Source organism: Pungitius pungitius, chromosome 7 (genome assembly GCF_949316345.1).
Source record: "Pungitius pungitius chromosome 7, fPunPun2.1, whole genome shotgun sequence".
Taxonomy (NCBI): domain Eukaryota; kingdom Metazoa; phylum Chordata; class Actinopteri; order Perciformes; family Gasterosteidae; genus Pungitius; species Pungitius pungitius.
The window spans coordinates 19,467,815-19,481,280 of record NC_084906.1 but is presented as its reverse complement, the minus strand read 5'-3'; the positions used below and the strand labels follow the sequence as shown (position 1 = coordinate 19,481,280).

At 48.4% G+C, this 13,466-nt stretch overlaps 1 protein-coding gene across 2 annotated transcripts in view; it reads right to left on the bottom strand.

Moving 5' to 3' along the window:
- Positions 1-1,269: 1,269 nt before the first annotated feature.
- ncanb (neurocan b) overlaps positions 1,270-13,466 on the bottom strand; it is a 91,986-nt gene continuing 79,789 nt past the window's right edge. For both annotated transcript variants that reach the window (XM_062563354.1, XM_062563355.1), the window contains exons 12-16: positions 10,817-10,975; positions 8,853-8,935; positions 8,439-8,583; positions 3,777-3,959; positions 1,270-1,477 (exon numbers count right to left, since the gene is read on the bottom strand). In XM_062563354.1, the coding sequence (XP_062419338.1) occupies positions 1,347-1,477; positions 3,777-3,959; positions 8,439-8,583; positions 8,853-8,935; positions 10,817-10,975 (701 nt within the window). In that variant the 3' untranslated portion in view covers positions 1,270-1,346. The remainder of the gene's footprint in view (positions 1,478-3,776; positions 3,960-8,438; positions 8,584-8,852; positions 8,936-10,816; positions 10,976-13,466) is intronic.

The following is a 13,466-nucleotide window of genomic DNA, read 5'->3' as shown; positions in this document are numbered from 1 at the left end:
GACTTTATAGAACCCGATTACTGGAAAAGAAAAGTGGTTAGTTTAGCTCCTTCAATACTCCTCTGTTGAGAAGCACCGAGGAGAGAGAGGAGGTGATGGGAGATGGAGCGAGAACCTACAGGGGGGGGAACGTAACAGATAAAAGTGTGGGTGTGTGTTTGGGACAAAATCCTAGGAGCGCCAAAAAAAAACCCCCACCACTTTAACCCCCCCCACCCCAGCTTCGGTTCATGATCCAACAGGTCGGATGAAGAGAAACAACAGACGTCTGTTATCTCTTATCTGTAAGTATAATTATACGTGAAGTGAATCATTTCAACGTCGTTTTACTCGCTGTTTTCCAAAAGCACTTGGTGAGGAACTGATGTTTGAATATTGCTTTTGTTCTGAAGACGAGAATACTCTGTCACATGAGCAGAATATCCCATGTGGGGTTGCTCCGGTTTTAGGACCATGTGGAATGTGATGCTTCCTTCCTTTGTGCAATAGTTTGCGGAGGGACAAGGTCTTAAAACGCTTCATGTTTTCACGGAGTGTTAAAAAAAACTACAAGGAAGGACAAAGCGGACGTGGTGCAGCTCTCTGAGATGAAGGGACGGACGTTTGAGACGGTCTGACACAGAAGTGACTGATGGGTGACGTGATGTCGGGTTCTTTTTTTTTTTTTTTTTACATTTCTCCTCCGGGTTTTTTTTCTTCTTCTTCTTCTTTTTTTCTTTTTTTCCATATCTGATCTAAAGTAACTCACGATGACAAGAAGACACAACGCTAACAATCCAACAAAAGTTCAACTACAACAAAAATCAATCAAAACCTGTTTGAGTCGCGTTTAAGTCGAGTACAGTGTCTTATAAAAAAGCAAAGCCAAAGAAATAAACACAGAGTGTTTGTAGAAAATAAAGTGTCCCACAGACGAAAGTCAACAACACGGACTTTCAGTCACGTCGTCTCTACTCGTAGTTTGTTCTCCCCGAAACGGCGTCCGGCGTGGATCTCAACGTTTGTTTTGTTGTTTCTTTTTTTAAAAAACAGGTCAGCCCCGTGTTCCAGGTCGTCGTTGAGCTGGGGGGGGGGGGGGGGGGGGGGGGAGACAGGTCGGGGACAGGTTGTCCCGGTGACGCCCGGCCTTCGGCGTTGGCGCTATGGTACAGGCTGACTCGTGGGAGGAGAGGGGGCGGGGCTAAGGAGGGAGGCGGGTCCTCGGGCTGAGAGTTCGGGGGGGGGGGTAAGGGGGCGGGAGGAAGGGTTGGAGGGAGGCGGGGGGGGGGGGGGGCAGGCAAGTTGGCAGCAGAGGAAAAGAAGGGGAAAAAGGGGGCGTTCATCATCACTTTCTTTCTTTTTTTGGTTCAGACGTGGGCGTGGCTGTGGCCCAGCTCCCCTCCGTGGCGCCCCCCCTCTCTGTGGCCGTGCCTCTTGTGCTTCCTGCGCTCCCTCCGGCCCTTGTGGTGGTGGCGCCGGTAGCGGTGGGCCCGTCGGGCTGAGGTGGCGGAGCAGACAGACAGGGACAAAAAAAGGGTTCAGCAGATTGATCAGAGACGCGGGAAAAGGAAAAGTGAGTGACGAGCACCAGGAGCGTTGAGGTGCAGGGTCAGAGGTTAAAACCAGGTAAGAGGCGGGGCGAGGGAAGGTAAAAGAAACGGGTGTTTAGCGGCTTCCACCTCACTAAGGGGGAGTTTTTTTTAATCTCACATCCAGGAGCCGCCGAGCTCACCAGCCACTCCTTGGTGGGGAGAACTCAGTGCCAACAAAGACGTGTCATCTGCAGTGAATGATGAGGACACTGCGACTCTGAGCCGTAAAAAAACAACTCGTCTCAAAGTCGAAAGGAAAATCAGTTTTTATCCCTTTCAACCGAGGCTACATTATTACAATATTTCACCATTACTGTCACATTGTGATCTGAGTGAAATGAAATACAAGGCACAGTTTGTTGAATATGTATATATATCAACCCTTTTATATCTCCTTTGAAGTGGAAAGTAATTATTCTGAAACGTTAGGGAGGTTTATGCAGTCCTTTACAATCATTTTAGGGAGAAAAAAGTTTTATTTTAAGGCTCAACAAAAGATAATGCTTTTGAATAATAGTTCTTACTAAAATACTGTTATCGTTGTTTCTAAATGCTAAACGGTGTTGGAATAAGAGGAAGGAATTCAATGTCATCATTTTTCAATAGTGTTCTGCTGCAGAGCTCTAGGTCATGTGTGTTAAGGTGGAATATCACATGTGTGTTAAGGTGGAATATCACATGTGTGTTAAGGTGGAATATCACATGTGTGGTAAGGTGGAATATCACATGTGTGTTAAGGTGGAATATCACATGTGTGTTAAGGTGGAATATCACATGTGTGTTAAGGTGGAATATCACATGTGTATTAAGGTGAAATATCACATGTGTGTTAAGGTGGAATATCACATGTGTGTTAAGGTGGAATATCACATGTGTGTTAAGGTGGAATATCACATGTGTGTTAAGGTGGAATATCACATGTGTGTTAAGGTGGAATATCACATGTGTGTTAAGGTGGAATATCACATGTGTGTTAAGGTGGAATATCACATGTGTGTTAAGGTGGAATATCACATGTGTGTTAAGGTGGAATATCACATGTGTGGTAAGGTGGAATATCACATGTGTGTTAAGGTGGAATATCACATGTGTGTTAAGGTGGAATATCACATGTGTGGTAAGGTGGAATATCACATGTGTGTTAAGGTGGAATATCACATGTGTGTTAAGGTGGAATATCACATGTGTGTTAAGGTGGAATATCACATGTGTGTTAAGGTGGAATATCACATGTGTGTTAAGGTGGAATATCACATGTGTGTTAAGGTGGAATATCACATGTGTGTTAAGGTGGAATATCACATGTGTGTTAAGGTGGAATATCACATGTGTGGTAAGGTGGAATATCACATGTGTGTTAAGGTGGAATATCACATGTGTGTTAAGGTGGAATATCACATGTGTGTTAAGGTGGTAAATCTTAGCTTAGAGTTAATTTCAGTTATAAAGTTGGACAACATGTGGCTTAGCACCAAATAAATACATTAGTTAGCTATGCTAATGTTGTTAGCTGAAAGTTATAATTTCAGTTAAAGTTAAGTTTAGTCTGCTAACAAGATTAACAAAGTTAAAAAACTTGCTTGTTAGGTGCACGATATTTTCTGCTTAACGTCATGTAACTTAATTGAAATATTCAGGTTATGTTGTTATTCAAACTAATAAACGGGCGCCATCGTTTCCTGATGATTTCGTCTATCCTGTACAGTCTTTCAGACCAAAGCCTGAGGCTTTACAGCGAGACGACGGTTCTCCCAAATTGACCCTGTTTAAGAGCCTCCAGGCGAATAGACAGAACGCAACTTGCTGCACTTGTTTATTCTTTGTGCGCTAAAGAAATTGTATGATACCAAGTGTAAAGGTCTCATTTCTTACGGTTTTAGTACCACACCCTTTGTATTAACAAATGGTCCACAAAAGAAAAGACAGAAAAGTCTGAAAAGAAGACCTCCACCTGGAGCGTGGTGCACTTCAAAGGAGCCCCTCCCACTTGTGAGTGAGCCCCGGAGATTTCACTCAGTCTGCAACCACAGTCATCTTATTGCCTCCAATTATTAATAATGAGAGCAGCGGTTCGGCGAGGCGGAGCGCGCGCGGTGACAGCGGCTCCCGACGGGGGGGGGGGGGGGCGGGATTGCGGGCGGCTAAGAATAACAAAATGCAAATGTGACAATGACCCAACGCGTGGAAACGCTGGCGAGAACTCACATTTCACGCAGATGATTTTAGGCCGGTCCCACTTGCCGTTGGCGCGGCACTTGGCGGTGGGCACGTGGCGCTGCAGGAAGCCGTCGGCGCACTGGTAGCGAGCCACGGAGTGGATGTCGTAGTGGGTGCGCTTGCGACCAATCAGGAAGGCGTTATCCACGGTGGGCGGGGCGCCGCAAAGCACTGTGGAGGAAAGAGAGCGCAGGATATCCCTGATGTCAGAATCTGTAGAAACCTTTTTTCTGTACGTGTGATGAAAGTCGTATCTGTTTTTCGGGTTTCTACGTGTATTGTGGGTTTTAACGTCTTAGGAAGCCACTGACAGCACGTGGGAGGCTGTCAAAGCAACGCGGCGTCTCAGAGTCCCCCCCCCCCTCCCCAAAAATGTCCTCGCAAGCCGCCGTGGAGCGAAGGATTGACAGCGACTGACAGGATGGACGAGCCTCGGGGACGACTTTGACTCTGCTGTCAGGCGAGGGGGGGGGGAGGGGGGGGGTCCTTTTTTATCTTCCTGCGCCATTTCGTGCTGTGTGTAATCCTTACAACGAAAACCTCTTCATTGAGAAAATCCAAAAGGTTATTTTTCAATTTTGATGAAAAATAAAACAATATTAAAGGATCATGAACGGCATGTTTCTTTCCAGATGTTTCTATGGAAACTGAACACGCTGAACTCGTCCGGCCTTTTACAGGGAACTCGAGAGGAATAAGAGCTTCTTTAGGTTTCTTTGGATTTCACTGATGTGCTTGTTTGAGGAGTATTGATAATTAAACTCAACCACCCACTTAATGTGCATCATCTGGTTGTCAATAGTTACGAAGTACGAAAAAACGTCATGTTCTTGAGAACATTTTAGAGGGAAACAGCCTGTTTTATACTCGGCGTCACCTCTGAATAATCAAACGAAAGCTGCAACAAGCCATTCTTATAAAGAACCTTTTTTAGTACATAGTTGTTTACATGAGTTTGTCATACTGTATTGTATCTGTGCTGTTTGTGTCACCTGTGTGGACTGTGCTACTGCCTCATGGCCAGGTCACCATTGTAAATCAGAATTGGTTTCCCAATTGATTTTACCTGGTAAAATAAAACGAGGCATTATTCAAATAAGGCCTCCTCTTTTTGAGATGATTTGGAAACAGTTGTTTCTTTAGGACGCACTTGACTCGTGAGACGTGGTCCCTGCATCTGAGATACGAGTTCACGGAGCATCACAAACCCTCCCCGGCATGGCGGGGGCCTGTTTCGTGGCGCTCTGCCGCTCGCACTCGTTGTCTTTCTGATTCTTCACAGTTAATTTTGTTGGGACGCCCTCCGGCGTTTTGCTAAATGATGCAACGAGCGCGAACGCCTCCGCGCGTCCTGGCAGCGCCTCGCTGGACGCGTGCGAGCGCGGACCGAGCTTCACGCCAACGGTCTGGAGGTTTAAAGGTTCTTCTGGTGCTGCTGGGTTTACTGGTACTGGAAAAACAATCCAAATACTACTGCTATTGTCGAAAAAAGAAGGAATCCACATTTTATCGGTACGTCGAGCAGGACGGCGTCTCAATAAGAGGCTACGGGTGTTAGCTGCTGTTAGCTAGCTCTCACCAGAAGCTAACAACCAAAGCAGCTAATGAACCACATATAGATGAACATTTAACATGTTTTAATTATTAAACTTTCTTTGTCCAGTTTTTATATTTATATATATCCAGTTTTGACATTTATATATATTTATGCTGCCCCCAATTTCAGGGTATCTTTAGCCAACAGCGGTCTTGAGAGGCAATCAGGAAAATGTTTACGGATCCTGTTAATTCCCTTGTCCTTGTCCTAATACCTCTTAAATTCTTAATGAGCGAAAAGCAATGCCATTAGCGCTGAATAAAAGGTTCAATGCCAAATTCATAGTTTAATGTTGTGGAAGGAAAAGGGCAGAAAGCACTTTCCTCCTCACGATCGCACACTGGACGCAGGTGGAGGACTAAAAGGTGGTTTCCCGTCATCCCTCACGTGAACACCTTTCAATGACGGACGGATTGAAGTAGGATTAAACGAAAATGTCACTAGACGTGGGAAAAGTAAACGGAGACGGGATTTTATTTGACAAGCTTTAAGTCAGAAAAAGGCTTTTATGGATTAAAACCAGGAGGATGAATTGGGCCGCTGCAGAGGAAGGAACTCAGTTCCCTTAATAAAAAATGTACTCCGACTAGCTCAATCTTTTAAGCGGCAACGTAACCTTTAAAATAAAGGTAAGATTGGTAAACCTGACTGTTTGAGACAGAATATCTGGAACAGAGCCTTTTTTGCATTAAATGAGACGACAGTAAGTCACAGACCAAGGAAACTTCTAACCCTCTTTCCTAAATCTGTTCTTAAACCTTTCGATTGCGGAGCTGCCGTTTCCCTCTTGCTTTCCAGTCTTAGCGCTAAGCTAAAGGTGTCTTTGAGAGCGGCGTCGATAATGTCCAACGCGTCCCCCCCCTGTGGAACGTACCGGCCGAGGACGTTTATGAGCTTGATCATTTATATCTAAGCGTCCGCCGGATCTGCCTGAAATATGAGACTAACTGATCATATACAATACAAAAATATGCAGATGAATAAAAAGCTTTTCCCTCCCTTTCAGGATAAATGAGGGTCAAAAGCCACACAATGTGTGTCCTGCTATGATTACATTACACACCGACGGACACACCAGGTGCTAAAGTCGTGACGACAGCCCATCATCGCCCAAAGCGCGCGCTGAGGATGTCGCGCAAAATTAGACTTCCTGCCTCTGTGCATAATTACCCATCAAAATAAATGGAGCAATTTAATAATACTTGTCCTGTCCTTATCCGCAGGAGGGGCTCACCGGCAGCCGCAGAGTACGTGGCTCCCTAGAATCCAAATAAACGCTCTGTGCTAATGTTTAAAATCATTATTTCACCCCTTTACTTCCATGAAATGTTGTCCACCAGGGGGCGACTCGAGAAAAGGACTCTACTTCTCTCTTGATTCATTCCCTCAGAAAACATCGTAAACATGAGTTTAGGGTCTCAGTCCCTAGGTTTCCTCAAAACAGCACAGTGTTTATTTAGTAAATTATGATCCATAAAATGAACGCTTTAGGGCGGGGCTTTCTTATGACCGACAGATCACAGAAGTAGAAGGCGTCTGCGTAGCCCTCCTCCGTCCAAATATGGTCAAAAAGTGAGTTTGAGGTGCTCCGCTGTCGCCTCATCGACACCCAAGGGGCCCCTGAGCAGACCGAGCTGGACCGGACGGACCAAAGGCCCCTAAAACACTCGGCGGGGGGGGGGGGGGGGGGGCGACCGCCTGCACCGATAAGACTCCACGTTCCTCGGGGGGCGGGTGGATGAAGATGAAAAGAAAGTTGCAGCTGATTGCGGCTGACTGATTAAGGCCAGAGGCGGGCCGGATGCCGGGGACTCGTGACAGTTGGGCCTCGGGAGGTGGTGCAACTTCTCCCTGCTGGGGGGAAATAGCTTCCCCCCCCCCCCCCCCCCCTTCGTGAGGAGGAGAGCCTGTTTGGCCCCGAGGCTCCAGAGGCACTCTCAATGCGCTCGTGGCCTACGGCAGTGAAAGCATCTGTTGGAACACAAATAACTTGTTCAAAATGACATGTTGCCTTTGAGGCTCCTCTTACGTTCAGGGGGGGGGGGGGGGGGGGGAGCTGTTTGATCAGCTCCACATTACGAAAGGGTCAAATCCAAACGTCATGAAACTAACCCGCAGATTTATATTAGTCATTATTTAACTAGACTAGTCAGCTCCTGGTTCACATCCGCGTTGGACAACACGTCGTCACTTTATTATTTTAACCTATGAGACATCTGATCAAAGAGATTCCCTGCAGATATCGTATTTGCATAAAAGTCCTCTTAACCTTCTGATTGATTGTTTGAATCGAGCAAATTCACTTTGGGAGATAACGTAGATTGCCTCTCGAGCGTCCTTCCCACATACGATATTTTTCACGACAGAATTCCCAGCTCAGAGTGAATGTGTGAAGGTTGTGATCCTGTGATTGATGGTGTTTATGCTCGCAGCCAATCGGACTCATTGATTCATGGAGGAGGATTGCAAATAGAGTAAATCGTTTTTCTTGTTTTTTTTTTTAAGCCCCGATGAACGTTTTAATCCAGATATTCAAATAACACATTTTCACTCACCAGGATGATCTGTGCATCCAGGCCTCTGTTCCTGTTTCCTGTCTGAGGCCCATGATTTATAGCTTTTCTTCTAAAGCTTCAGAGTAACAGTGACGTTTTTTTTTTTTAGTCCGCACGCCCACAGTGGAAATGTTCCATCCAAAGCCCAAGGGAGTGGTGGAGAGGGGGGGGGGGTCTCTGGGGTAACAATATTTCTTTAAACTCTACCTCGCCACTAACGCGGCTGTCTTTCTCGTCTTCCGTCTCCAGTCCGACCCGAATGCAAATCTGTGGCAGAAATAAGCTCCTAACGAGGGGGGTGTGGGGGGGGGGGGGTGCGTGGGGGGGTGTTACGTCCACTGATCCAACCACCGAGTGTGTTGAACATACGAGCAGAAGGAACGAAGCGTTCGGAGGACGAGGATACGAGGAGCTCGCAGCCTCTCCGTCAGTCATCTTACGTCACCTGTAGAAGTGCCCGCCCCCCCCCCCCCACCCCACCCCCCTCGGTGCTCTCACCTGTTCCCTTCTTGCAGACGTAGGGCAGGTTGTAGTTGCACGGCACGTCGTTCCATTTGCCGTTCTCGTGAGCGATCATCACCACGCAGTCCTCCCCCCCGGCGAAGAAGTTGTCCGGCTGGTTTTCCCGCCAGTTCTCATATTGCTGCACACGGCGATGACAAAAGACACATTTCCTAAAGTCAGAGACTAAGCACTGATCAAACGTCATTTCTTTATTTTAACAATAACCAATTCCGGACTGGCCAGTAGTTTCTACATTCATTTCCTGTTTTGACTTTGTGATGTCTCTCTATGTTTTGATGGGAAATTGAGATACAAAACAAAGGAAGGAGAGCTGCTAATAAAACAGAAATAAATAGGTAGATTTATGGGTTATTCTTTATCCTTTAACGTCTCAAGCTGCATCCTCACCAGGTCCATCTTGTCCGTCCACTGGAAGTCGTCCTCCACCGTACGGTCGTTTAACCCGATCCAGGTGTTGTCATGGCTGAGACCTGAGCGGGGGGGGGGGGGGGGGGGGGGAGGAATAGATAAATGTGTGTTATCTTATGAACACACAGCTGCTGAGACATTTCCCCTCTTTGTCCTCAGCTGACAAACCGTCCGTGATGCGCCGCCTGAGACTTTGAGACAAAGGAAAGATCCCTAAAGGCGTTTTGGGTTCGTCCCGTCGGGGGGGGGGCGGCCGGTCCGCGTGCACGGCCGTGCGCACGTGTAGTGGAATTTCAATCCCGGTGTATCTGCTGAACATCATTACCGGGCTCATTAATCTCCTTAATGGCTCTGATCCCCTTACTGCAAGGGGTGGAGACGTCCATTTTCGAGGCAATTAAACAGACTTTTAGGTGGCTGTGCGCGTGTGGAGGAGAGATGGAAGGCTGCGTGCTGCAAGGTGGAGGAGAGATGGAAGGCTGCGTGCTGCAAGGTGGAGGAGAGATGGAAGGCTGCGTGCTGCAAGGTGGAGGAGAGATGGAAGGCGGCGTGCTGCAAGGTGGAGGAGAGATGGAAGGCGGCGTGCTGCAAGGTGGAGGAGAGATGGAAGGCTGGGTGCTGCAAGGTGGAGGAGAGATGGAAGGCGGCGTGCTGCAAGGTGGAGGAGAGATGGAAGGCTGGGTGCTGCAAGGTGGAGGAGAGATGGAAGGCGGCGTGCTGCAAGGTGGAGGAGAGATGGAAGGCTGGGTGCTGCAAGGTGGAGGAGAGATGGAAGGCGGCGTGCTGCAAGGTGGAGGAGAGATGGAAGGCTGGGTGCTGCAAGGTGGAGGAGAGATGGAAGGCGGCGTGCTGCAAGGTGGAGGAGAGATGGAAGGCTGGGTGCTGCAAGGTGGAGGAGAGATGGAAGGCGGCCTGCTGCAAGGTGGAGGAGAGATGGAAGGCGGCGTGCTGCAAGGTGGAGGAGAGATGGAAGGCGGCCTGCTGCAAGGTGGAGGAGAGATGGAAGGCGGCGTGCTGCAAGGTGGAGGAGAGATGGAAGGCGGCGTGCTGCAAGGTGGAGGAGAGATGGAAGGCGGCGTGCTGCAAGGTGGAGGAGAGATGGAAGGCGGCCTGCTGCAAGGTGGAGGAGAGGAGTTCCTTCACCGGGCTCCAGTTCAGAGACAAATAGAGAAAATAGTAAATGAAATGTTCTGTCACAGTCACTTACGTCACGATCCTTTTCATCGCTCATTTATGTGGCCGAACCGACTCGGCTCCCAGCGGGGGGGGGGGGGCTTCCAGACATTTAGCACCGGGTTGTGGAATAGACAGAAGGCAGGTGCTGCCATTGCCAGCTAGGTTCATATTAAAGTAGGAGGGTGGATATAGATCAATGGTGAAAGTGCAGCACGCAGACGGTTCTATGAAGGCCATGTAGTCGCCGATCAAGGGGCAGATCATCCTGCACCTCCTTTCTGAAGAAAAGTATTCCTTTTTGTCACCGTTTAAACGATGCATTTGAATTCTCCTGTTTGGAAATCGTGCGACTCCGTGCAGCACATTGGGTACACGTGTGACACCACAGCATGAACTCATCACTCGGGCAACCCCACCTTTCATCAGGAAACCAAATCAAAAGGAAACTTGTCCAATAACGACATCGGCCGCTGCAGAGTGTTTCATCAATAATCTGTTGGCCTCACTGTGTGAAGGGATCCTTCTCCGATGCGTGAGGCCGCAACGGACGCCGCTCGACCGGGGCGTCGCTCGCTTTCTGAAGGAATGATGTCACAAATAAACACTGAATTGCTGCAGCGGCTGTGGACTCGTGGTCTCGGATCGGCTTCAGCTAACAGGGCTGCAGTAGAAACGTGGTGGTGCACCCCAAAGCAAGATGCCGGACCCTGTAGGGCTGTCCGTCCCCCGTGTCGTGTCCCCCCCCCCACCCCTGGACCTCCACCCACCTCTGATGAAGCCCTGCTCTGCCGCGCTGTGGACGCTGGCCAGGTGGCCGCTGTGCTCCCTGCAGTCCTTCTCGGCGTCCTCCCAGGTGTGCCTCCGGCTGAAGTACCTGTAGCAGTGGCCGTGGAACTTCCTCCACGTGTGCTCGCAGCCCTCCGTGTCTGCAGGGGGAAGGAGGGAGGGGGGGGGGGGGACAGCGATTAGTCAAACAGGGAATCCATGTGGAGGGGAAATGTGGTTTTAATTAGTTGCCAAAAGATACAGAATAATAGGAAAGGAGGAGGACGACTTAGGACCCTAACCCGACCCCTTTCTCTCCTTCATCCTTCCCTTTGGTGCCCTCTGTGACACCTCGTCTCCTTCCCTCCATTCCTTCCCCTCCCTGGATTTTACTTTTAATCCGCGGCGGAGGCGAGCCGGCGGTGAGACAGCTGAGACCCGGCGAAGGGCCGTTTTAATCTATTCAGATGACAACAATCCTTAGAAATGGCTTCCAGTGGCTCGGCGCTCGCTCCGTAATTAAGCCCCCGTCACAGCGCTGTCAGCGCCTCTCCCTGCCCCCCCCTCCCCTCCCTTCATCTCTCCCATCTATCGCCCCTCATCTGTCTGGGGCTTTAGTTGTGTGACTCTGAGCTGTGTGTGTGTGTGTGTTTTCTGATTCCACGCCGGATTTGTTCACAGATGCTGGTTGGCAAATGTGCCCCTGAAAGTGTGGAAACGTATGTTGGGCCGATGTGGTACTGTCAGCAAAGCCCCCCCCCCCGCTGTGTGGGGATCAGGGAAATGGGCTCAGCTTCTCCTCCAACAAATGCGAAGCGACACCAGTAAATTGCGCGGTGCAAATGGGGCCGTATGGGGTCCTGCTCAGTATGCAGAGAGCGCCGAAGAAGAGACGGGGGGGGGGGGGGGGGGGGGGGGGGAGTCCACTATGAGCCCTTCTACAATACAGAATACAATATGGCCCCCCGAAACCTTCACACCGCATTCTGGATCAACGTATTTAACCATTTTACGTATATCCTTTCTCACAGGTCAAGTGTTACTGAAAAAGTTTGAACCACATGCTTTTAATAAAAGCATCATGCTTTATGGTTTACAAACTTAATACAAAAGTATTTGTATCTCCTGAGTGAAAGTGACCTGTACACAGAAACTTTCACACCCGTATTAATGCTTATTTGTATTTTAACGTTGTGTGGATTACAGCTTAAACGTGATAACGTCTTTTGATGTTTCTGTTCCGTTGTACATCTTTCACGGCGCCGTGTCACCTGACTGAGGGACACGTCGTCTCCTGCCGGCTCCTCCACTGGCCTCCATCACCGATATGGGGAACGACTCCCTCTGTTTGCACGGGGGAACGAGGTCTATCAGGGCGCCGGTCACACAGAACCGAGACAGGACAAACATTTAAATACGCTCCCGTCCGTCCAAACCAACACCGCCTGAGGGCTGATGGACATTATTAAACCAAAGTCCACACCGACCTCAAGTGCTGCTCTGAGCTGTCAAGCCCTCCGCTCCAGACAATTACCTTTAGTTTGTTCGCAACGATATAAAAGTTGCATAATCAAGTCGTGTTTCCAGTGATGAGAGGCGAGGATTAATGCAAATGTGACGAGCTTCTGAACCAGCTTCTGGTTTGATTCTGATGACATGAAGACATGAAACATCCTTTGGTAACTAGGACTTTCCACAAGGCCCATTGTCACACTTCACAGTCACATTGATATAATCTGTAAAAGATTAGAGGCAATGGTTCAAAACGTATAGAAAATTTCTGGTGCTTGGAAAACGACCCATGAATCTAAATCACTTTCATTTTCTAAAACTATTTAAATTGGCATCATGTCGATGTCGTATCCTACAACCACAGCGAGACAACGTGGGATTAAATTCTAATTATTTGTTTTAGTCTGTTGGTTTAAAATGAGCTTTCTGATTAGTCAGCATCTCACAGCTGTGAATCGTTGTTGTTGTTGTTATTGTTATGTGTCCCACAGACACACAAACATTTCTATAAATGAAACACACACATTGGATCGAGAGAATCTGGACTTTAAAGCCACATTAAAGCCTTTAAACCAGGGATACAAAGTACACACACACACACACACACACACACACACACACACACACACTCGTAGACGATGGATTTACATAAAATTATTCCAAGGAAGACCAAAAAAAGGAATTTTTGACCGACAAAGTGCCTCAAACGCGCTGAGTTGCAGAGTGGGAGGACAGGGGGGGGGTCGGGGGGGGGGGAGACAGGCAGAATGAGAACGTGAAAGAATCCCAGAGACAGAAAAGCGAAAGAAAGAAAAGCGCAGATGAAAAGTAAACAGCGTGTTTTTTTTCTTCTCCCCCTTCAGATCTTCGACGAGTCTCTGCTGATTCCTTCTCCCACTCGCTGACAGCGAGGCTCAAAGCCCGACGTCACATCAGCCTCTTCAAACATTTAGACGCCCCCCCCCCCCCTCGTTTGGGGAGAGGCAGGCGGTAATGTCTCAGGGATTAAAACTCCCACCGACTTTAGAGCGGCAGTTAGGAAGTAAAACAAATGGCGCACGGTGCCGTCTGACTGTTTATCTGCATCATAGAGGGATGTTTTCTAAAATCTTTTTTCTTGCATTGAACATATCTGCAAAA